Below are 24,669 nucleotides of genomic sequence, written 5' to 3' on the forward strand. Positions count from 1 at the left end.
AAACGTGCCTCTGGAGTTTGTTTTCTTCTCAGGTACTGACTCTGATCCTCTACAGTGGTGATCTCCCAACATTTTTTGCTCATATACACCATCAGCAGAGTTGGAGCAGGCACTACCAATAAAATTTATAAATTGTGTACACGTATTATTGTACTATTATTGTTATAAATTGGAATTTAAAGATGAGATTAAAATAGTAAGTATAAATGAACGTTGTTATATTCTCTTCCCTTACCCTGTTGAATCTTGTGTGCCCCTGGGGTATATGCACCCATGGAGCCACCACTTGATCTTTGTCCGTGGTGATGTAATATTCATTTTCTGATTTGGTGCGTTGTACTCTTCTAATGTTTTTAGTCTGTAAGCTTATGAAATAACACCATCACCAGTCCCGGTGGTTATCCTGTCAGGAACCTTCAACTGTTGTTTCTGAGTTTGGGGAAAATGATCTCTTGTTCCTGAAAATGCTCTTTAATTTGGTGGCTTTCCTGTTGTTACATGTCAAATTTGTACATGTAACAACAGTTGCGGTAGTTATGTTTTATGAAGTCACTGAGAACACTGTATTAGCAAATACTGAATCATTGCCCCTAGAGAAAATACATGGTTAGGTTCCTGTGAGCCTCTGGTCACAACATTTTTGTGAACTGATCAACATATAACCTTGTTTTATGTGTCTTTCTCTTTACCTTTTTTAATATATATTGTTGAGTGGTTAACGTTGAACTCATGGTCAGTGGCACTGTAATTCACCCTGTAACAAAGCTTGTCTAACACGTATATTTTCTCCGTAAGGCACATCGTAGCTTTCTTGTGCTTAGTAACACCAGACAGCGCTTCAGCACTTTGCCTGGGGGCTGTTTTAAACTGCAAAATCACCAGTGAAAAGCACAGAATGCAAAAAATATGGCACTAAAAATAGACTCTGAAAAGAACATTTGTTTAAAATATGAGGTGAAATAAGAAGGAAAAGCGTCACCTTGTGCTGGGAATGTGTACATCTGGTGTTTCAAAATTTTTGCCACTCTACACATATACCTGTCCTTGAATGATCAGGGAAGTGCAGTGAGTGTTGATTTTGGGGTTACAAATAAATCTTAGTGAGTAGGAGAATTTGCAAATACAGAGTCTGCAAATATGAGGATTGACTGCATGGAGTAGTATTTAGAAGGATGGGTTTGGAGACTGTGCAGGTCTGGATTAGCATTCTGGCTCCTCCCTATATGGTTTATGGCAAGTTAGTTAATATCTCTGAGTCTAGGTACATATTTCCTCAGCTGTACTGTGGAGATATCGACTTCATAAGGCTACTGTGAACATTTAATGAATGTTTAGCCCTTGAAAGAACTTTATAAAATGAATGAGTATGCTTACATCAGTATTTCATCCACCATCCCATTAAATCTTGTCAAGGAGTAGTGGGTGGGGGGCATGTTTTTCATTTATGCCTTAGGAAAACTTTTCATGTTTGAAAATAAAATCTTTATAATAATTAAGAAGCTTCCATTAACCAAAAGTATGAACCTGATTAGGATATTTGTCGCTAGAATATATTAAGTGGGGCATGGTGGCTACCGTTTTATATCTGTGCTTCTCAGACTTTAGTATGTATACAAATCATCTAGGGATCTTGCTAAAATGTAGTTTCTGATTCAGAAGATCTGGAATGGGACTTGATGCTGGTTTTCTAACAGGTTCCTAGGTGATGCTGATGGCTGCTGGTGCACAGAGCACACTTGGAGTGTTTAGGCTGTATCCAAATTCGAAAGTTCTACCTATTCCTAGGCCTGTTAGCACTGCTCTTTTCTAATGGCTCATTTGAGGTGATAAAGCAGACCAAGCAAGGGGGTAGAGATGAATTAGAGGAAGTCTGTCATCATTAACAGGAACCAAAACTTCTCAGGGGTCAAGTAAATTATGGATGAGTAAGGCTGTATACAAAAGAGAGCAAGCCTGGTAGCTCAATGAAATAAGCCTGGTAGACACCAAAGCATTAAGCAAGTGGCCACTTCCCCAGCTTTTGCAAATCATCTCCCAGAACTGAACTGTAAAACAAACGCATTTTAAAGGACAAATAGAATGTTAGAAAAAGAAAGGAGTTATGTGTATTTGCAGGGCTAACTAGATAGTACAATTAAATGTTTATGTAATTGAATATGCATGTACAATAGACACCTACGTAGTAAGCCTGTGGGTATCCTGGCGGATAAGGTAAGTAAGTAGTGCCTTGCTAAACCTGTTGTATTAGTTTCCTATAGTAGCTGTAACAAATTACCACAAACTTAGTGGTTTAAGACAATACAGATTTTTTTTTTTAATAATTTTATTTATTTATTTATTTATTTTTCCCCCAAAGCCCCAGTAGATAGTTGTATGTCATAGTTCCACACTCTTCTAGTTGCTGTATGTGGGACGCGGCCTCAGCATGGCCAGAGAAGCAGTGCGTCTGTGCGCGCCCGGGATCCGAACCTGGGCCGCCTGCATCGGAGCGCACGCACTTAACCGCTAAGCCACGGGGCCAGCCCAAGACAATACAGATTTATCATCTTACAGTTCCGGAGGGTCAGAACTCTGAAATGGGTCTCACTGAGTTAAAATCAAGGTATTGGCAGGGCTGTGTTCCTTCTGGAGACTCTAGGAGAAAATTCTTTTCCCTGCCTTTTCCGGCTTCTAGACGCTGTCCACGTTCCCTGGCTCGTGGGCCCTTCCTCTGTCTTCAAAGCCAGCAGTGTAGCATCTTCGGATCGATCTTTCACTTTCTGACTTTGACTCTGACCCTCCTGCTTCCCTCTTTCACTCATAAGAGCCCTTGTCAGACCCAACCAGATAATCCAAGGATACTCTCCCATCTTGAGATTCTTAATTTAATCATATCTGCAAAGTCCCTTTTGCCATGTAAAGTAGGGTATTCACAGATTTTGGGGTTTAGGACATGGACATCTGAGAGTGGAGGGCATTTTTCTCCCTACGACGCTTGGTTAACACAAACATTTCTTTTTTTTTTAAAGATTTTATTTATTTATTTTTTCTCCCCAAAGCCCCAGTAGATAGTTTATGTCATAGCTGCACATCCTTCTAGTTGCTGTATGTGGGACGCGGCCTCAGCATGGCGGGAGAAGCGGTGTGTCGGTGCGCGCCCGGGATCCGAACCCGGGCCGCCAGCAGCGGAGCGCGCGCACTTAACCGCTGAGCCACACGGCCAGCCCAACACAAACATTTCTGATTAATAGATGCTTTTACAGGTTCTAGGCTACATTGGAGTTTGACTTTATAATGGCTCTGCTTTTGTTTTGAAATTTATCATTTATGGTGTTGTATAGGATCTATAATTTTTTTTTTTTAAGATTTGACAAGTTGGTATTTTTTTAAAGATTGTGTTGGTGTTTAAGGATTGTGCCGGTGTGGAGATTGGTAAAGACTGTTTAGGGGCTGGAATTTTACCTTAGAGAATGAGATATTTGGCAAGGTTTTGAATTAGACTAAAGGAAAAGAAAAGATCTCAAACTAAACTTTCTATGTTAGAAAATATGAATTACACAGACAAGTCCCTGATCCTATAAATAATATTTATATGAAGTACAAGATTATCATTTTTCAAAATGGTAAAGATTATGATTCCCTTTAAAAACAGAATCCTGCTTGTGTGCTTTTCCTGGTGTTTGCTTAATAAATTTCTTTGGAATATATGAAATAATCTTGATTGTTTAACAATGCTTGTAATGTACTCTTTTATGTTCTATTTCAACAATATATTTTAGAAGAAAATAATTGGGAAATGTTGAAGTTGACATTTTTTTCTCATGAAAACTGCTATGTTAATTTTATGGTCTTTTGAGGAAGAGAGCTTGTGTTGTCTGATAGTATCTCTCAACTTTAGTTAATCATCCATTTGATAAGTATTATCACTTCTAATGTTCTCAGCACTGAGAAGTATATGATGCCCACTCTGCCCTCAATATGAAACCACTAGATGACTACCCACAGGGGACAGCAAACCAGACACTTCCTTCTGCCTGTGCTATTTATTACTGACACCAGTAACTGCAATTGAGTCACGTTCCCTGTCTTCATTCAGTCTATTGAGTTTAGGCTTTTTCATCTGCAAGGATGGGGTAGTAGGATCTGCTGTGCTTATAAAGTGGTGATGAAGATTGAATGAGATGGAATGCAAAACCTTTTGAAAATTATAAAGCCTATAGAAACATTGATTATAATGCAGGAAGTATTAGACTGTTTGGTAGAGATAGAAAGTTCTTGTGAAGAGTCAGTAAGGAAAAGGAGAACTAACATTTGTTGAAACGTGCCATGCTTTCGATTTTTTCCCACCCTGATTACCTCCACCTCTGCTCCTTATGGCCCTCGCCAGAAATATGTTAAAAATGAGACCCAGAACACTGCTAATCTCAAAGAACTTGTGAAGCACTGGAAGCACTGAAATGGCAGGACTGCCTTGAGAAGTAATTGTTGATGAGTTGATCAACATTCCCCCAACTTTCCCCATTGTTTAGTGTTTCCCAAAGGAAGATATACCCATAGTGGTACGGGAGAGGATTTTTGTTGATTCAACTTGAAACAAAGGGAGGAGCCTTTGGAGAATCACTCGATTGGGTCTGCATATATCAAGAGGTGTATAGAAAGCTCCTCTGGCTTTAATTTCTGGTTTCTTACTCTTCTAGAACCTTCCATATCATGGCACTTGCGTAATCTTTCCATAATCAATCTTTCCTTCCTTTCTCTCACATTTGGTTGAATACCCATCATGTGCCACGCTCTGCTAAGGATGCAAAATGCTTAAGACTAAGCCGCCACCCTCGTGGAACCTAGTAAGGAAGACAGGTACATAAACAGATTGTCTTTGCACCATCAAAATCCCTTGTGGTTTCCTGTTTGCTAAGAGATAAAATTTCTACTGAACTTGAATGAATTGGATTTTCCAACTTTCTATCCCTTTATTCCTTTACACTGTTTATAGCTGAACATGCCCATTCGAGTCATGCCCTTTCAATGCCACCACCATTCCTCTGGCTTAGAATGTCATACTTTTTCCTCGCCAAGTACTCATGCACTCATTAACTTAAAAAATATTTATTGTGCTAGGCTGTGGGAATACAGAGGTAAGACCTGCTGCTGCTCTCAAAGGACTTGTGTTTAAGCAAGAATTTCAGAGTCCTCTCTCTCCCTCCTCTGCAGGGCCATGTGTTTGCCACTGTAGCAGATGCTGCCTTGTGGGATTGTATGTGTGTCCTGTCTTCCGGCAATGCTGAGAGCTCCTTAAGGGCAGAGACCAGAGCCTGGCACAGTGCTTGCACATAAGCCTTCAGTAAATGCTTAGTGGTGGTGATATGATGCATTCCAGAACGGGCATGGGAGGGACTGGGATTAAGTTTCTCCAACTCTCTGCTATCCTTGCTATTTCAGATTTCCTCAAGGTGGTACTTTATCTTATTTGAACAGCATGCAGTTTAACTGAAGTGTTTCTAGAGCCCCATTTAGAATTTTCATTGACCCAACATTTCTAAAACCTACAAGTTTTAGAGGAAGAAATCAGCTAACAATGGAAATTAAAAACCATAAAAGACAGAAATTTTATTAACAATTAAAATTAAATTAAATAGCTAAATACATTATTTTATGGAAACCTGTATCTGTTAATGAGGATAGAGGGAAATATTTTCCCCCAAAATTAGTTCACGCTTGTTATAAAAAGCAAACATTACAGAAGAGTGTAATATAGAGAGTGAATGCCCCCTTTTGCTCCTACCACACAGAGATGACCATTAAAAATTTGGGGAATATTCCTTCTGATTTTTTTCCTGTACATACAGTAAAGTCATTTAGATGCTTGAAAGAAATGTAGTCAGGGCCGGCCCCATGGCTCAGCCGTCTAGTGCGTGTGCTCCGCTACTGGCGGCCTGGGTTCAGATGCGGGCGCGCACCGACGCACCGCTTGTCCGGCTGTGCTGAGGCGGCGTCCCACATACAGCAACTAGAAGGATGTGCACCTATGACATACAACTATCTACTGGGGCTTTGGAGAGAAAAAGGGAAAAAAAAAGGAGGATTGGCAGTAGATGTTAGCTCAGGGCCGGTCTTCCTCAGCAAAAAGAGGAGGATTGGCATGGATGTTAGTTCAGGGGTGATCTTCCACACACACACACACACACACACACACGAAATGTAGTCAGATTGACCCCAAAAAAGGCACCAGTTTTAATATATAACCCCCCCACACACTTTTTAAATACGTAGGTAGGCCTTTACCTTGCTCAGATAAACTTTTTAAGGATATCTCATGTTTAGCTCTGAAAAGTCTTACCTTGTCTGATGGTTCTTAAAATTTTCCATCCTTACAGCTCACCTCATGTCACCCCTTCACTAAAGAAAAATAGGTATTCTTTTTACAATAAAAGATTATTTTTGTATGAAACTTTTGATTTTCACATTTAGTAACTCAACACATTTTCAAAATTGGTTTTGGTGGAGGTAGGGGTCAGAAGAGGGGTGAAAGCCAAGTCACGCTGGTCCTATTGCACTCGGTTCTCCGTCACTTCTCTAAAGAATTGTGTGGAGAGTCGGGAGCCCAGTCCTCAGACGTCCTCCTGGAATCTCTCGAGACCCTTCCCAGGGGACTGCATTTCAGAAATACAGGTTTCTTTTCAAAGATTTAAGTCTTTAATACAGAAAGGAATTCTTTGTCTTCAAGGTCTATGCATGAGGGGATCATTTCTTAACTTGCTTTTCTTTTCAGTGATTCATTATGTGACCTTCTAACAAGTTCCTTTTCTTAAATCTAAAAAGTGTGACATTGACACCTTTACTGAGTGAGTAAAGAGAGACTAAGACATGTGGTTTAGAAACTGGTGATAATCCCAGCAGTGGGACCTAGGTGGGACTTTGGAGAGGGAGCATGGTCAGACCAGTATTTGGCGGTTAAGCTGGGATGCTCCGGGAGACTAGCTGACTCCTAGGCTTCACCTTGTGTGGTCCAAGTCGTAAATTCAGTAAGCTGATTAGATCTCTTCAACCGGGATGATCAGGATCTGGGGATCTGCTCTTCAAACTAAAAAAGGCCTGATTGATAAACTATAATCATAGTTTATTAATTTATACTTAACCTTTATGTGCCTCTGTAAAATGAGGAAATAATAGCACTTGTTTCATAGGGTTATTATGAGAATTGAAATGAGAGCATTCAGGGCCGTTCACTAATCAATTCATTGAGTAAATTTGGAGTGCCTGGTGGCAGTAGTGAGAAGTGATTAGATTCTGGATGTATTTTGAAGGTAGGGCTGGTGGGATTTGCTGATGAATTGATTGGATGTGGAGTGTGAGAGAAAGAGAGGAGTCAAAGATGACTCTAAGGCTTTTGGCCTGAGTATCTGGAAAGATGGAGCTGCCGTTTAACTGAGGTGGGGAGATGTGGGAGGAGTAGGATTAAGAGGGAGAAGCAAGAGTTTGGTTTCAGACTTCCAAGTGGAGATTTGGGCTTAGGCCATTGGAAAAAGTCACTGTGGAATTTAGGGAAGAGGTCCAGGCTAAAGCTATGGATTTGGGGGTCATCAGCAATAGATGGTATTTAAAATCATGGGATTAGATGAGATCACTAAGGATTGACTGTAGATAAAGAAGTGCCTGGAAATAGCAAGGACTCAGTAAACGTTGGCACTATTACTACAATGACTCATATTATTATTACTATTTATTGGAAATGTTACAAACTGCCAGGTGAACCAAAATCTCTTATTTTCTTAGTACAGATCTTTTTGAGAAACCAAAGCTGTATTTGAAATTTCTATAGAGAATATATCAGGAATATATCTCTATATATAGAGAATACCCAGGGACTTGGGTGATCCCAGTGAGTTGTGCTCCCTCAAGTCATCCACCCACAGAGCTGCATGGGCTCAGGCACTGGGATTCCATAGGCCTGGCTGTGAGTCCTGGCTTTACTTTGTACTAACAGTGAAACCTTTTTGAACTTCAGCTTCATCTATTCCAAGGGATCACCTAGCAGGAATGGTAGGTAGAATCAAAGAGATAAATGTCAATTCCTTCCCCTTCCCCTCCGCCGTTAGGGACTAGGACTCTGGGCAAGTCAGGTTTCCCTCTCTGGAACTCATAGATACTGGTATTCTGTCTGTGCTTCTTTTTTAAACCTTATCCCAACTCTAGCCCCTTGTAGTAACCTTCCCTTGTGCAATGTGATTCATTGCAATTAATTAGATTACAATTTATCTTTAATTACAATTTAATCTCTTTAATGGGATTTAGAAGACACTTTTGTCTTATCAGCAACACATTTATTAAGTCATTTTGAATGCCGATGATGAAATCTAACGTTCATTCCTAAAGGCTTCAGCTTTCAAAGGGGAATGGTTACATCCCTGCTTATCCCGTGAAGATAGGGACTGCAGAGTTATCATTTCTGAGTCCCTGTGGCTCCGTGTAGCAGCCAGAGCACCAAAACTTCTTAGTAGTTCCTAGTGTGATTTTCAGGAAGGATATTTAAGGAGCAGGCTAATACCACAACTGCTGAAGCTATCTGACGGATGGCATGGACCACTCCAAGAAGTAGTAAATTCCCATCTTTGGAAGTGTTCAAGCAGGTACAAACTTCCAGTTATAAAATAACTAACTTTTGGGGATGTAGTGTCAGCATGGTGACTATAGTTAATAATACTGTATTTTATATATGAAAGTTGCTAAAAGAATAGATTTTTTTTTTTTTGATGAGAAAGATTAGCCCTGAGCTAACATCCATTGCCAATCCTCCTTTTTCTGCTGAGGAAGATAGGCCCTGGGCTAACATCTGTGCCTATCTTCCTCTACTTTTATATGTGGGACGCCTGCCACAGCATGGGTTGATAAGCGGTGTGTAGGTCTGCACCAGGGATCCAAACCTGCAAACCCTGCACTGCCGAAGGGTAACGCGTGTACTTAACCACTGCACCACCGGGCTGGCCCCAAAAATAGGTCTTAAAGGTTCTCATCACGAGAAAAAAATTTGTAACTGTGTACTGATGGATGTTAACTAGACTTATTGTGATGATCATTTTGAAATAGACGCATACATCAAATCATTATGTTGTATGCCTGAAACTAATATAATGTTACATGTCACTTATATCTCAATTAAAAAAAAGATGATACATTTTCAGTGTAGAAAATAGATGTGCAAAAAAAAGGTTTTTTTCCTTGTACTCTCATGACTCAGAGAGAACATTTGTAAACATTTGTGTCCGTGTTCCCCTAGATTTTGCTCTGTGCATTAGATATTCCCCAAAATAGGATTATGCTCTATGAACTATTTGTAATCTGTGTTATTTCTTATTTAGAGAATGTGATTTGTTTATAAGACCCATCAAGCCACTTAATTTTCCTTTGCTTTTTATCCTTTGAGATCAGTAGAGAAATACTAGCCCACCAATATTGCCTTTGTGTTGTTTAATTTTCTGGCTGAAAAGATTTTAAGTTCTCAAATACTATAAATCATTTGCACTGTGTGGTTCCTTTGGAAGGTTTTATTTTTTTTATTTTTTATTTTATTTTTTTAATTTATTTTTTCCCCCCAAAGCCCCAGTAGATAGTTGTATGTCATAGCTGCACATCCTTCTAGTTGCTGTATGTGGGATGCGGCCTCAGCATGGCCGGAGAAGCGGTGCGTCGGTGCGCGCGCCCGGGATCCGAACCCGGGCCGCCAGCAGCGGAGCACGCGCGCTTAACCGCTAAGCCACGGGGTCGGCCCTGGAAGGGTTTAAAAATAGTTTCTTTAAATAGCTGTACTCTAAGTATTACCTTTTTATTACCCGTTTTCTTCAAAGGAGACTTGAGTAAATATTTTAGTAACCATTTTATTTTTATTGATTCTATGACCTTTTCATTAAAACAACCACTTGACCATAAAGCAAATCCATTATTTGGACTTATAAACATTTATGAGGCAGCTTCTTTCATTAGATCTTCAGAAATTTTGTGGCCCTTAGTGGAGCTGTTTCAGAAAGATACCGTTAAGCTGTGTAGAGTAATGTAAATTGCTCTTGCACAGTATCCCCTCCAGCATTTAGTGGAATTTGATCACAGTCCCCTGACAGACAAATACTCTTTTAGTTCTATATGTACTACTAAACTGTAACAACCCCTTGGGTGCCTGGTGGGCTAAAAATACTCACACGTTTGTAGAATCCTGGGTTTATTGCAGCATTGTTTTCATACTATAGCATTCTGAAATTATCTATAAATGGATTATAACTGAAGGTGAAACATTTATCATCACAGTTACTTCTGGAATTACTTCTAGTAAGGATCCTCTAAAGCCTGAAAATTTTCAGTGAGCAGGTTTGGGTAATAAGCACTAGCTTTAAAAAGTGTTTTTAGAGCATTCATTATATGGTATCATAGCATGTCAGGCTGTGATATAATTACTGGTTTTTTAAAATAAGCAACTTGAAGGCATTTTATTTATCTTACATAATAGATGCTCAATAAGTGTTGAAAGAATGGATAAAATCTTCACAATTTAGTTATTTGCCCTGTGTATTTTTACGTTACGCAATAACAATTTTGCACCAAAATAGAACAGTCTGCTAACATGCCAACCCCAGGTAATATTGATATTCCAGGTGTTATACTGAGTTCTAACTTCATTGCCTAGCCGTGTGTGCTTACTCATTGAAGAGGAGAGTTTTATGTATGGAGGAAAGGGGCAAATTGGGTGATCAGGAATTCTAAAGTGATCTCTAACTTTTAAAGCTTTTCCTAAAAGTTCAGAGTTGTTTGAAACTGTGCACCTTTTATTTCTATGAGTTCTCTGGGGAAGAGGGGCTGTGGTTCAAACTCTGTTATCAGAAGTTCTAGCACTCAGCAGGTCCTCAGTAAATATTGAATGAATGAGTTGGTTGTGTTTGTGATTTATGCTCTGGGAACTTCTCTGCTATTGTTTATCACTAAATTTGGGTCAAAGGTGATCCTTTCCCAGTTTAAATCTTTGTGCTGGAGAATGTAGTAAGTGGTAAGATGCTAGGTGCTCTCTGTCTGTCAAGTTATCTGTAATTACTGCAATGGCTTTGCTTGGTGTTATCATTCTCATTTGGCAGATGAGGAAACTGAGGCTCAGAGAGGATGAGTTAGTTGAACACAGCTAGTAAAAGGCAGCGGTAGGACTCTGGCCTGGCGTGCTGCCTGGGGTCTGTACTCTTCCTCTCCTCTCCCACAGAGGTTATGGCCCTGGGCTCGCAGGATTCAAAGACTCTTCATGAATTGTTCTTGGTACCAGTGAAGCTGGATATAGGAAATTGAACTTTGTGAAGCACAAAGTAGTATAGCACTGCATGCATTTTGATAACTTTTGAGTACTGCAACTCTTCAGTTCCTAGGAGGCCCTGAATCTAACCAGGTTTTCCCCCAGGAGTATTTCCAGGTGCTTGGGAGTTAGGGAATAATAGAAGCATGACACTGGAGGAGGATGACCAAGTGAGAGAGAAGCAGCTGTAGGATAAGGGATCAAAACTGGCTTGTTTGTTTTTAAATGTGAAACATTTTAAATAAGCAAGAATAAAGATTAATGTAATGACCATGCATCCACCACAAAGCTAAGTAAATTTTGATATTATGTTTGTTTCAGATCTTAAAGAAATAAAACATCACATATGTTAACTGAGGCCCTCCGTACATCCCATTTTGTATTAGAGTTTTATTCATACATTAGAGTTCATATTCATGTTAATAAATACGATTTTAGTACATTCATTTTTAACTGCTATATAATTTTTTAGAGTTATGACTACAACCGCAGTTTATCTGTTTTCCAACTGATAAGGATTTAGCTTGTTTCTAATTATTTTGCTATTATACCCAGTGCTACAATAAACATTTTTTTGCTTTCCTCTTTGTGCACATGTGCATGTGAATTTCTCTGTGGTATATGCCTGGGAGAGGAATGGCTGTGTTTGTCTGCCTTCAGTTTTACTACATCTTCTCAGATGGCATTCTCCAGTGGGTGGCCAGTTTGCAGTCCTACCACAGTGCGTGAGGAGGGGGGAGATGTTAAGTAGGAGAAAGGAAGGAATAAGGAGGGGCGTGAGGGGAAAAATAAATATTTAAAGAAAATCAGAAATATATCAATATGGTGAAAGGAATCAGTTGCAGAAAAAGAAAGTTGTCAATCTTAGCTCTTCATTTTCCTTTTAGATCGAGTGAGTTTTTATTGAGCTTAAACAAGGCTTTTCTGTCAAGTATGCTAAAAAATTTGCCTGATCACACTGTTTACATGCTTCTGAGTTTTCTGAATGATCCATTAGTTACTGGAATGCCACATGAGAACAAGCAAAATTGAATGACTTCTTTATTTTTACTAGGGCAGGTGAAATTTGAATAACGTATCATGAAGAGAGGTAAACACTTTGATCCTACCATTTGAAAAAAAGCCATAATAACTTTCTTGTGTTGTACGTTTTCATTTGGGAGTGCCATTTAAGTTGAACTTAGACTTGGGTCTTCTGAAATATTAAAAAATTCTAATTACGTAGCCAAATTTTTGTTTGTTCTTGTCAGGGAAACACTACACACACTAAAAAAATGTCGTTTTGTTCATATTGAGGTATTAACTATGTCCTAAACATATCCCTCAGGGCTGTTAGCAGGAAATAAAATAAAAAGTTTTCTGCTAGCTTCTTTCTTCTCTTTTTGCCCTTGTTCACTGTCTTGTAATAGCATTTAAGAAAATGTAATGGTCCAGAAGCTTGTAACAAAGAGGAGGCCAAAAGGGCAGAGAGGGAGAAAGCAGGGCTCAGTGGTTTCCCGTGTTCCTGCATCCCTCAAAGCTGGGCGCGGGCAGGTTCTGGTTAGCACTGATCAGAAGAGACAGATGTGCTTTTTGGCACACATGATCCTGTGATGGCACGTGCTGGTGCTTCATAATTGAATTGGAGCCCATTCTTATTACATTTAGTGAGCTCTCTTTGAGGGGAATAGGATTGCTTATTTTCAGGGCCTTTTGCACACCCCGAGGTGGTGTGGAAACATTTGGAAACCTCTGGCTTATACACTCAATAGATTAGGTGACCATATGGAGAGCCTTTCCCCACCCGCACCAGCCTCTCTGTGTGGAACATTCTCTCCTCTAGTCTTCTCCGGGTTAATCCTAGTCACCTTTGGTGGTTCTCAGACTTTTTGTTCTCAGGATTCCTTTATACTCTTAAAAATTACTGAGGACCCGAAGAAGTTTTGTTTATATGGGTTATATTGATCAACATTTACCGTATTAGAAATTAAAACTGAGAAATTTAAAAATATTAATTCATTTTAAATATCAACAATAAACTCCATTACTTTAAGATAAAAAATATATTTTTACAAAAAAATAATTTTTTTGTTCGTTTTGGAAAACATGGTTGGGAGAGTGGCATTGTTTTACATTTTTGCAAGCCTCTTCAATGTCTGGCTACTGAACAGCTGGATTCTCTTATCTGCTTTGGGTTTCTGTGATACCACACATCGTGTAGCCACTGGAAAACTCTATTGTACACTCCTGCAAGAATGAAAGTGAAAAAGGCAAATAATATCTTAGTATTCTTATGAAAATAGTGTGACCTCGTGGACCCCCTAAAATGGTGTCAGGACTCTCAGGGGTCCTGAATCACACTTTGAGAATCATTGCCTTAGAGCTCAGTTCTGTTGTCACTTCTCTAGCAAAGCCTTCCCTGACCTCCCTCACTAGGTCAAACTTTCCTATTTTCTGCCCTAATAGTACTATGTACCTCTTATTTATAGCATTAATTAAAGTACCTTTTTAAGTTTAATGTGTGTTTCTGCTGCTAGACTCCTTGAGATTAGGGATCATGTGTGGTTTTTGCTCACAGTTACATCTCCAGCTCTTACCACAAGGGCCTGCCCTATACTGGGCATTCAGTAAATAATTGAATAAATAAATGACTAATGAGTTTAAATAAACAGACCTCTTGAATTCATCTTGATTATAGGGTTTCTCTTAAATGTAAGGCCTTTTCTGAATTGTATACTTGGGCTTTCACTCATAGCATATATTCATTTTCTGTTTTTTTTGACTCTGATTATTGCTAAGACTGTTGCAAAGCCACTATTTGCACAGCATTCTGCCCGTACTCTTGCTTGTCTCACCTGTTGCATTGCATTACAGTTCTTTGGTTACCTGCCATCCCCTCTGTCTCTCCCACTAGATTCTTCAGCTTATTGAGAAAAGAGACTGTGACTTATTTATCTTTTCTTTTTTAAAGATTTTATTTATTCATTTTTTCCCCCCAAAGCCCCAATAGATAGTTGTATGTCATAGGTTCACATCCTTCTAGTTGCTGTACGTGGGACTCGGCCTCGGGTTGGTCGGAGAAGTGGTGCCTTGGGGCGTGCCCGGGATCCGAACCCGGGCCGCCAGCATCAGAGCGCGCGCACTTAACCGCTAAGCCACGGAGCCGGCCCTTATTTATCTTTTCAATCCCCTTCTCCATGCCCCACTTGGGGACTAGCATATCTTGACATATAGCAGACGCTAAAAGAATTATTGAATGTACCACATTTGATTTGAAAAGATACATATGTTATAATTTCAAGTAAATATAAAAAATTTGACTTAAGAGAAATCATGTTCCCAATACATGGATTACTGACAGGTTATTTATTTCTGAATTCTTTTGCACATCACTTTCTTATAGGGTATTCTCTAGGTAGTCTAATTACCAAGAAAGAATCATGGTGATCAGGTTTTTTTCTTTTTTTGAGGAAGATTAGCCCTGCACTAACATTTCTTGCCAATCCTCCTCTTTTTTGCTGAGGAAGATTGGCCCTGGGCTAACATCTGTGCCCATCTTCCTCTACTTTATATGGGATGCCGCCCCAGCATGACTTGACAAGCGGTGCGTCGGTCTGTACCCAGGATCTGAACCTGCGAATCCTGGGCCACCGAAGTGGAGTGCGTGCACTTAACTGCTACACCACTGGGCCAGCCCGGGGTTTTTTTTTTTTTAAACATTTGTCATGAATAGGCACCATTATTTTAGCAGAGATGTGAGTTATGTACATGTGCCAGGTACTGTGGTGTGCCTCGGGGTTATAGCTGTGAGCCAGATAAACTTGATCCCTGCCCTCAAAGACCTGTAGTCTAGCAGTCTAGTTTAGGAGTCAGCAGACTTTTTCTGTAAAGGGCTGAATAGTAAATGTTTAGACTTCAAGGGCCGTATGGTCTTGGTTACAAATACTCAGCTCTGCCATTGTGGCCCCAAAGTATCCACGGACACTATGTAAACAAATGAGTGTGGCTGTGTTCCAGTAAAACTTCATCTACAAAAACAGAAAGTAAGATCAGATTTGGCCCGTGGGCCATAGTTTGCTGACTAGTTCATTTGTTTCTTGGTGTCTGTCTCTGTCTCACTCATTTATCCACAGCAGCAATTTTCATATTTTCAATGAAATTTTCAGTGGCTTGTTTGCTGCAGTTAGCTAAGGTGAGATTGTTGAACTTGATCTCATGCAAATAACTAAAGCTAATTCTTGATTTTTCTTTTACTCTTTTATCCAGGACATTTTATTTCCTTACATCAAAGAAAATGTTAAAGAGTATCTGCAGACACATTGGGAAGAAGAGGAGTGCCAGGAGGATGTCAGTCTTTTGAGGAAACAGGTTGGGACATTTCTACCTCATTGCATCCACATTCCCAAATGTCTTAGAACTGAAGATGCCTAGAGACTTAGAATATGCTCTGAGCATATTTCAAAATAAGTGCTCTGCATTCCCAGGGCATGGAAGTTGCAGTGACTTGCCTGCTTAGGAATGCACAGTACATAATTAAATGTCTAGATCATGGCAGTTTATTGTCTCTACAATTGCCTCTTTCTGGAATACTTCAATTGCATAAAAATATCATGTATTTATAAAACTAAGCCCTTTCTGGGTAGAATGCAAAAGGTTTTGTGCTGTCTTATCACATTTTTCATTAATGTCTCCAAGTGACAGCACCTCATCACCTCATTCTCCACTCTCACCTGCCTCTTGGCACGAGCCCCTCTGACCCCTCCACAGTCCCCTGGCCCTGATACGCACGTGCCCGCTCCAGACGTCTCACTCCAGCTGACACTTGGCCCAGGCTTTATACGCACCGTAGTCTCATCTGCTCTGTTCTCCCCCTGGTTTTTAGTCTGTTTTCTCCTTCTGTATTGTGTGTTGTGAAACTCCTGTTCTGTTGTTTTTCTTACTAAAATTGCTTCAGTGGCAAGGATTTTACATGCTGTGCAGAGCTAACTCTCTGGCAGTTACTTTCTAGTTAGTTTCTACATTGGACAGTGTGGAATGCTCTCTGTAAATTTTTTAATGTTAGGGGTTATGATTGGAAATATAGTCAGATCCTTTGGTGCATGGAGTATTTGGGTTTGTTGAATATTTTAGATCACTCAGGGTTAGTCTGAAACACTCCCCTCCCTTACCTTTTTTGTTGTCTCAACTCTTGTTGTTGAAACATACATACATATTCCCTCACTGTAGTATATAAATCCTTGAGTCTTTAGAGATTAGACATATGGATTGTCACAGGGTCGTTGTTCTAAGTAGCTGGTAGGGTTTTTACAAGATGTGGGAGATTACAGGAGACTGAAAGTGAACCAGCCTTAGTCATTGCTTCACTAGCTTCTTTTTGTTGAATTCTAGGCATAAACTAATTTTAGTAAGATTTTCTTTGTTTCTTCCTCAGTTAGCTGTAGTGCAGAGAAAATGATCAGATTTAATTGAAGTCCTGGTTTGTTGATCCTGGTAAGTGAATCAGCAAACCAGGTCTTACTATATCATTTTATCATTATGTGCTCTCTCTCTTCTCACATGCAACATGCTTCTTGGTTTAAATTTCAGCTTTAGTGGGGCTGGCCCCCTGGCATAGTGGTTAAGTTCACGTGCTCCACTTTGGCAGCCTGGATTCGTGGGTCCAGGTCCCGGGTACAGACCCACACCACTCGTCAGCCATGCTGTGGTGGGGACCCACATACAAAGTAGAGGAAGATTGGCACAGTTGTTGGCTCAGGGACAATCTTCCTCAGAAAATAAATAAATAAATTTCAGCTTTAGCAATATAGGAAGGCAATGTACATTTATTAATTATAATCTAGTTTCTTTTAGGAATCATTCATATCAGCCTCAAAGTGTAGGCTACTTTAATTTGTAACTGCTCGGTGCTAATGATAGTTGGAGAAAGTTGATCTGCTTCATTTTCAGGGCTCATTTTAACTGATATTTTTTTAAATAAGTAAGAAACAAACTTCATGGTGTTTATGACTTAAAGGCTGAAGAGGACTCCCACCTGGATGGGGCTGTTCCCATCCCCGCTGCATCTGAGAATGGAGCAGATGACCTGCAACGGGTGATCCAGGCCGTGGTGGATAATGTGTGCTGGCAGATGTCTCTGGACCGAAAGACCACGGCGCTGAAACAGCTGCAGGGCCACATGTGGAGGGCAGCATTCACAGCGGGGCACGTGAAAGCAGAGTATGTAGCTGCTCAAGTGACTAAACATGTCCCAAAACCAAATGCATTTTTCACTAGTCCTGTCTCTCCAGTGTTAGTTGTGTGGTTAGTAAAATAGATAAAATCAACATTCTTTTTATTCTAACAAGTGAGTGTTTGTGTTGTTTTTTTCAAAGCTGGGATAAAGCATTTCACCCAGCTGAATACCCCAGACCTGGGTGTCTGGTTTTGTGGGATGGCTGAAGGTTAATCCCAGTTTAAAACAGCTTCCTAGAAAATGGTGACTTCCTTGGACTAAGTCATATTTGATTCTTAGCATAAGAGTGACAGCACTGTTGGACTGCTTCCCAGGACTGTTAGATTACTTGCTTTCTGCTCTGTTAGAGAAGTAAGAATGCTATGAAATTATGTGCCCCGTCACTTTGGGGTTGCTTAGCGTGTCAGCAGTGCCGCTGTGTTCTGTGCTCTTCCAGCAACTTCCACAGGCGCTTTGAGTCCTGCTGTGGAGTTCCTGAGATCACTGCTGCCGAAGGAGATTCACAAGTTGGGTATTGCCAAGAACTTTTTTTTTTTTTTTCTTTTTTTGTGAGGAGATCAGCCCTGTGCTAACATCCGCCAATCCTCCTCTTTTTTTGCTGAGGAAGACGGCCCTGGGCTAACATCTGTGCCCATCTTCCTCCACTTTATATGGGACGCCGCCACAGCATGGCTTGCCAAGCACTGCGTCGGTGCGCGCCCGGGATCCGAACCAGCGAACCCCGGGCCGCCGCAGCGGAGTGCGCGCACTTAACCGCTTGCACCACCGGGCCGGCCCCGCCGAGAACTTTTTAATAAGACATTGTCACTAAGGATTTGAGGCCTTTGCCTGATGTAAACCCTAAGATCCAAGAGTATTTCCAGCTGCCTATATTTCTTTTGTTTTTTTTGTCAAATGAGATTCCATTCCTTTACTTATGTACTTTACAAGGGGCTTCTACCTTTTAAAGGAAGCATTGGAATTTCGAGATAGGCCAATGATCTGGGAATATCAGCTAGTTCACTTTGTAAAACACTCAGAAGAGTGGAACCAGGAGACTCTGCTCGCAGGAGTAAGCCCTTCCTTCTTTTCATCTTGGTTCCTTAATTATAAAACCAGGGGCTTAAAATAAGTTATCTTAGACTTCTAAGCCCTGCTTTGGAGCAATAACCATCTGTAAATTTAATATGGAAAAATCTTGTCTTCCTGAGTACAAAGTAACAAAGTAACTCACAGTCACGTGCACTGGTTTTGAACTGCTTGATCTCTTTCCTTCAATTAGTGCAACCTGTTAAGCTGTTTTATCCAGTAGAAGACTTCGCTCACATTTTCCAGCTAATCTTTTAAAGATGACTGGTTCCAGCTCTCGTGTTCCTTGTGCTTCTCTTTTCACCCATCTCCTGTGATGTTATTTCCACTACTAAATGGAAGATGTTGTAGAATTGGTAGACAAGGCTGAGTGTCAGGAATCAGAAAACCAGACAGTTTGCTGCTGAGCTATTGTGAGATGGTATAAGTCTCTTAAGTGATTTGTTACATAACTTTTTTTCTGTATAGTAAAACTTTAGGTTTTCTTAGTTCTCAAGAAATGTGGTTCCATTTTTTAGCTAATCAAAGATTAATAGCTTTGAGCCCCCAAATGTTTTTTCTTTAATTGTTTGGGTACAGATCTTTCTAAAAGCATTTCTATGCTTTCTTAAGGCACACTGGACATAATTTAACCTTTTCTTGTCATGAATTACATCAAAGATTACATAATAGTACAATATTATTGTTGTTTGCTTTTTTGAGTTCCTCGGGAGTTTAAAAAATCACTTTCTTATTTCATCCGTTTCTCTGTAATCACTTTTACTATCATTACTTGGGCTGTCAAAAACTATTCTCCTCTCCACCTAAATTATTGCGTCTAATCTGCTGTGATCCTGGAACTCCAGTGACACACTTGTTAGATCTGCAGGAATTCTCAGTCTCATGGAGTTGCTTCTTGTGAGGACCGTTTGGGCACAAATAGAGAAACTTGTGGCAACTATTTTGACTGATTTTTATCTGGCTAGATAATGCATTCCTGCATTTTAACTTTGTGGTCTTCCTTCTAGGTTCTTTGAAGATGTAGTTCCAGCAGTCAGGAAATGGAGAGAGGCTGGCATGAAGGTGTATATCTATTCTTCAGGGAGTGTAGAGGCACAGAAACTATTATTTGGGCATTCTACAGAGGGAGATATTCTTGAGGTAGGTTACCCGATTACTTTGTTTTCTGACACTATCAAAGCATGGAATAATGAATGTTAAAGGAATGTGCTACAGTTGTAAGCTAAATCAACATTCAGATACTTGCATTTGTATATGCCAAGCAAGTTATAAAGAGAAGTGGAAAAACTGGGGAATACATTATAGGGAAGGGTGAAATGTTTCTGTGGTACCAGTCTTTGCATCAAAGATTCTTAAACTTTCTTGGCATAAAGATCACCTGGGGGCAGGCCAGCCCCATGGCTTAGCAGTTAAGTGCGTGCGCTCCCCTACTGGCGGCCCGTGTTCAGATCCCGGGCGCGCACCTACGCACCGCTTCTCCGGCCGTGCTGAGGCCGCGTCCCACATAAAGCAACTAGAAGGATGTGCAACTATGACATACAGCTATCTACTGGGGCTTTGGGGGCAAAAAAAAAAAAAGGAGGAGGATTGGCATTAGATGTTAGCTCAGAGCTTAGATGTTTGTCTTCCTCAGCAAAAAGAGGAGGATTAGCATGGATGTTAGCTCAGGGTTGATCTTCCTCACAAAAAAAAAAAAGATCACCTGGGGAGTTTGTTAAAAAATGTAGATCCCTGGGCCCTGCTTCCTAGCAAATCTGAATCAGCAGGTCTGGGGTGGGGGTAGGAATCTGTGTTTTTAAACATCCACCGTAAGTGATTCTGATGTCACTAGTACTAGGACCAACTGTGTGTGTGTGTGTGTGTGTGTGTGTGTGTGTGTGCACATAAATACAGCTAAATAAGACATTGGCTAGCTTATAAATCAGCTATCTTGCCAATATTAGAAAATATCAACCCAAAGGATACTAATGGCATGCTTCTTTTTGTTGTTTAAAGTAGCAGGTAAGATGTAAAATAGTGGCACATGCCACTATTCAAAAAAATAACACACAAACTTCTTCAATGCAGCAGAGTACAAGGTGGATTCATTTGTTTTGGCACTTTGGAGAGAGACAGATTTTACTTCAGCAAAAACAGCTTATGTAAGAGAACTGGGCATGTTATTAAACAGTGATAAGTTAAGGCCACCTATTACATTTCTTGTACAGGAGAAAACTCCTGCTAGCCTTCTGTCCCACCATCCCTACACCTCCTGCAGGACAGGATGGTCACTGGAAAAAGGGAATACATTTAGGATTTTAAAAAGAAATGCTGACCAAATAAGGCTGAACTTAGAGATATAGAGTAGGTCACTCAGCCAACTATTTTTTTTAAGTAAATATTTATTGAGCCTCTACCATGCGCAGAGAACACTTTGGCTTTGGAGATTGTTATATTCTCATTTCAGTACTTTCCTGCTTTTCATCTTAGTGTTTTTTTATCTTAGTTTTAAATCAAATATTAATTCAGTAGTAAAACCCTTTAATTATTGGTAACTCTTCTCTGAATACAGATGTAAACTCCTTTTTTGCTCTCTCTGATGAAACGGACAATAAGGTGATGGTAGACAGGACACAATAATTACCTACTGTGTTCAATAGTAAAACTTTATTCTCTAGTTACTAAGTGAGGCCGACTTGAGAAAATATGCAAAACCAATCTTAACTTTTTAAAAGTTAGAAAAATCATAATATTAATAGTACCTTAATTTGTCTTTGAATGGTCGTTAGGCTTGTTTTTAGTTTGTGAAAAGTTCTGAAAACATTCAGAAGATCACATAATAGCTGATCCTAAATGTGGACTTATTTTAATTACTGTCAGTTAAATTAGCAAGTCATAATTTGACCCCAATTATTTCTAAGACAGCAAAGGTATGTATTAGCTCTTGGGTAGAATTTCAAAATGTTTTAATTAGAAAATGAAAGTTTCTTGAAAGTAAAGTCACAGCTTATTAATGAGGCAGGTTAGAGAAATCTGTTCATTCTGGGATCAAAAGGTCAATGTTCATATTTCATCAGGAGTGAAACTCAGTCCAATAGGTAGTTTGAGTGCAAATAGTATTTTAAGGATAGAAGGTAGGGCATGTATATTTTAAAAGATTTTGGATATAAAATTAGTGCTCATCTAAGAAAACCAAGTACATTATAAAATGATCTTATATACATTGAATTGATAGTTTTGTTCTTCCAAATGTTTATGTCTATAAAATCTTACTTTATATTTACTTTTTATACCCTCCATAAAGTTCTCTATTAAGAAGACTTTCAGTAAATGTTTATTGAGTGGATGAAGTCACCATGATTGTCAGATATTTCAGAGATAGGATTGAGAGACAAAGGGGTCTGGGTGGCAATTGTATCTGGAGCATCAGTCTTTCCCCTTCCTTCTCTGTGTTCAGCTTTTTGATGGTCACTTTGATACCAAGATTGGACACAAAGTGGAGAGTGAGAGTTATCGCAAGATTGCAAACAGCATTGGGTGCTCAACCAGCAACATCTTGTTTCTGACAGACGTTACTCTAGGTGAGTAATCTGACTTCTTATATTGTATACTCTAGGATAGGAGCTGAGCCTGGGACCGCAAACACGTTGCCTCTTTAAAGAAAGTTTTATGTGTGGACCCTTGAAAAATGAAACAGTTTTATAAAAAGAAAGAGTGAACCAACCGACTGGCCTCCCTCTCCATTTACCCTCCCTTGGGGATTGTGTGTGAGGACGTAGCACTGGAAAGACTAATTCTTCTCATTTCAACTCCTTATCCATGGTTCCCCATCCATCCCTCTGCGCGCGCACACGAAACAGGAAAATAACGAAGGAAGACTTAAGGGTGGGAAGGAGCATGCAGGCAAGAGTATGAGGGTAGGTGAGCGGCTAGTTAAGGACAATAAAGTCACAGACGACCTGCATCAAATGTATTTAACAGCTGTAAGATCAGCTATACACCCTCAGAAAAAAGAGAGAAAGAGGACTCTGTAGCTGGAGTGATTTTGCCTCATTGTCATTTCCATTGATGAGCACTGCCTGTGGTGAGTAGGAGCCTCATCTCTGCCTTCCCTCAGAGGGTCTCAGTCCCCCAGGACCCCACTATCATGTGAACCTTAGGCCTTACTGTGCATGATTCACCTGTTTATAAAGAGAGACATCTTTTTTACCCAGCATGGCCCTCTTTCTTATATACGATACATTCACATATGCATTATTGTTTAAGGATTGAATGCACAAAACAGTGTATGCTATACTCTTGGCAATTTAAGTGATTTCAAGAGTAGTTTTGACCAAGTGTAAAACTCGCAGTCCAGCGTCTGTGTAAGAATGTGAGTGCTCTAGAGAGTTACAGAAGGAAAGGGTAGGGGATGAGGAAGCAAGGAGCAGCAGGCAAGGAGGTAGAGGGTGCTGGGGGAAGGTGGTCTCTGTGGTTCTTACCTGAAAGCCCCTGGTTGGCGAGGCTTTCCCAGACTCCCCCCTGGCTCCAGCTTTTGATGGCGTGGTTGTCCTCCTTAGAGTTTGTGCATCTCCCAGGGAGTCTACTTTGGGTGTGTTATAATTGCACTTGTATTTGAGGGCAGTTCCACATATTTGTGTTTCTTCCACTCACCTTGGATCATAAGTTTCCTTTTACCCCCACAACAGGGCTTTGTGTACTGTGCGGCTGTTCTGACCCGCTGTCTCTGTGCAGGCAGGCTGGGGAAGGGCGTTAGGGAAAGGAGGCTGGGGCAGGGGAGTGCTCTCTTGCCTAGTGGTCTTCACTTGGCTCCTGGGCCCCTGGGCAATGTTTCTCTCTCCAGACCTTATGTCGGTTGTCACAGAACAAGAGCTACCCTCACTCAGAAGGACTTTCAGAGATAGAGCCCAAAGGCAAATCCAGGCTGCTGACAAAGGCATCTTATCCGAGATGGTGTGTGTGAGCTAAATTCTTTCTCTGCTGCTGCCCCTTGAGCTTTTGGTCTGTTGTGTTAGGCAAGAGTTATACATATATAAGCAAGTACAATTTGCTAAGTGGTTTAAAAAAAATTCTTAACCAGCACAGATCATCTAATGCCTTCAAGAAGTTATAATAACGTTTTCCAGAGAAAGAGAAGTAGAACAGGTTTCATTTTACCCATCGTACAGTAGACACGCAGTAATTGTTCACATCTTTGTTAAATTTCAGGCCTTGGTGGATCTAGATTGCAATTTTTGGTCTAGGTAGATGGTACCAAAATGCAGCCATTTGTTATCTTGAGTTTCGGAAACTCAGCAGATTTAGTGGGGATTGGCCTCTGTCCTGCATGTTCTGGCTTGGGTCAGCTTCAGAGTCTTAAGAGTTTTTACAAACTATTGTCTCATTTTTCTACATCCTGGAAAGCTTTACTTTTACGTGTCTCACTGCACTGAAGAAGAGAGGCAGACAGACGCACAGACACACTGTTTGAGGGTTCATTATGTAAGTAGGTAGCCAGGCCACATAAATGTACCGTCAACGAGCATTAGCCTTGACAACAACCATTTTGCCTGGCCTCTACTTAAAACTGTAAATATTTCCTATCATATTTCCATATAGAGACCTTTTTCTGATTCAAAGCTGTGATATACCTTCTTCCTTAAATGACTTTTGGGGGCTTAGAGTGGTGGGGTGGGGAGGTTGCTTTACTGACTTCATAGGTTATGGGTGTGCCAGCAGTTTCTGTGAGCAATGGTAATTTGAAGACCTTTTACTTTATTTTGCTCCTTATGGAAAGGAGATAGGCCTTGCTCTGCTAAGTTTAACTGGTTTAATCTGTGAATTGATTTTCTTTTTTTTTTCTTTTTTTGTTTTTTATTGTGAAATTTTTGTTGTACATTATTGTTTATCAGTCACCATATAAGTGCATCCCTCCACCCCTTGTGCCCACCCCTCACCCCCCTTGCCCCTGGTAACCACCAAACAGTTCTATCTGTGCGTGTGTTGGTTTATCTTCCACATATGAGTGAAATCATGCCTTGTATGTCTTTCTCTTTCTGGCTTATTTCACTTAACATAATACCCTCCAGGTCCATCCATGTTGTTGCAAATGGGACAATTTTGTCTTTCTTTA

At 40.2% G+C, this 24,669-nt stretch overlaps 1 protein-coding gene across 1 annotated transcript in view; it reads left to right on the forward strand.

The window, feature by feature from the left end:
- The window catches only part of ENOPH1 (enolase-phosphatase 1), a 34,516-nt gene that overhangs the window by 3,971 nt on the left and 5,876 nt on the right, over positions 1 to 24,669 (forward strand). Inside the window, exons 2-5 of the mRNA XM_058547407.1 lie at positions 15,545 to 15,646; positions 17,292 to 17,494; positions 19,586 to 19,718; positions 22,015 to 22,138. Coding sequence (XP_058403390.1) covers positions 15,545 to 15,646; positions 17,292 to 17,494; positions 19,586 to 19,718; positions 22,015 to 22,138 — 562 coding nt within the window. The remainder of the gene's footprint in view (positions 1 to 15,544; positions 15,647 to 17,291; positions 17,495 to 19,585; positions 19,719 to 22,014; positions 22,139 to 24,669) is intronic.

The sequence above is a fragment of the Diceros bicornis genome, chromosome 8 (assembly GCF_020826845.1).
Source record: "Diceros bicornis minor isolate mBicDic1 chromosome 8, mDicBic1.mat.cur, whole genome shotgun sequence".
In the NCBI taxonomy this organism is placed as follows: Eukaryota; Metazoa; Chordata; class Mammalia; order Perissodactyla; family Rhinocerotidae; genus Diceros; species Diceros bicornis.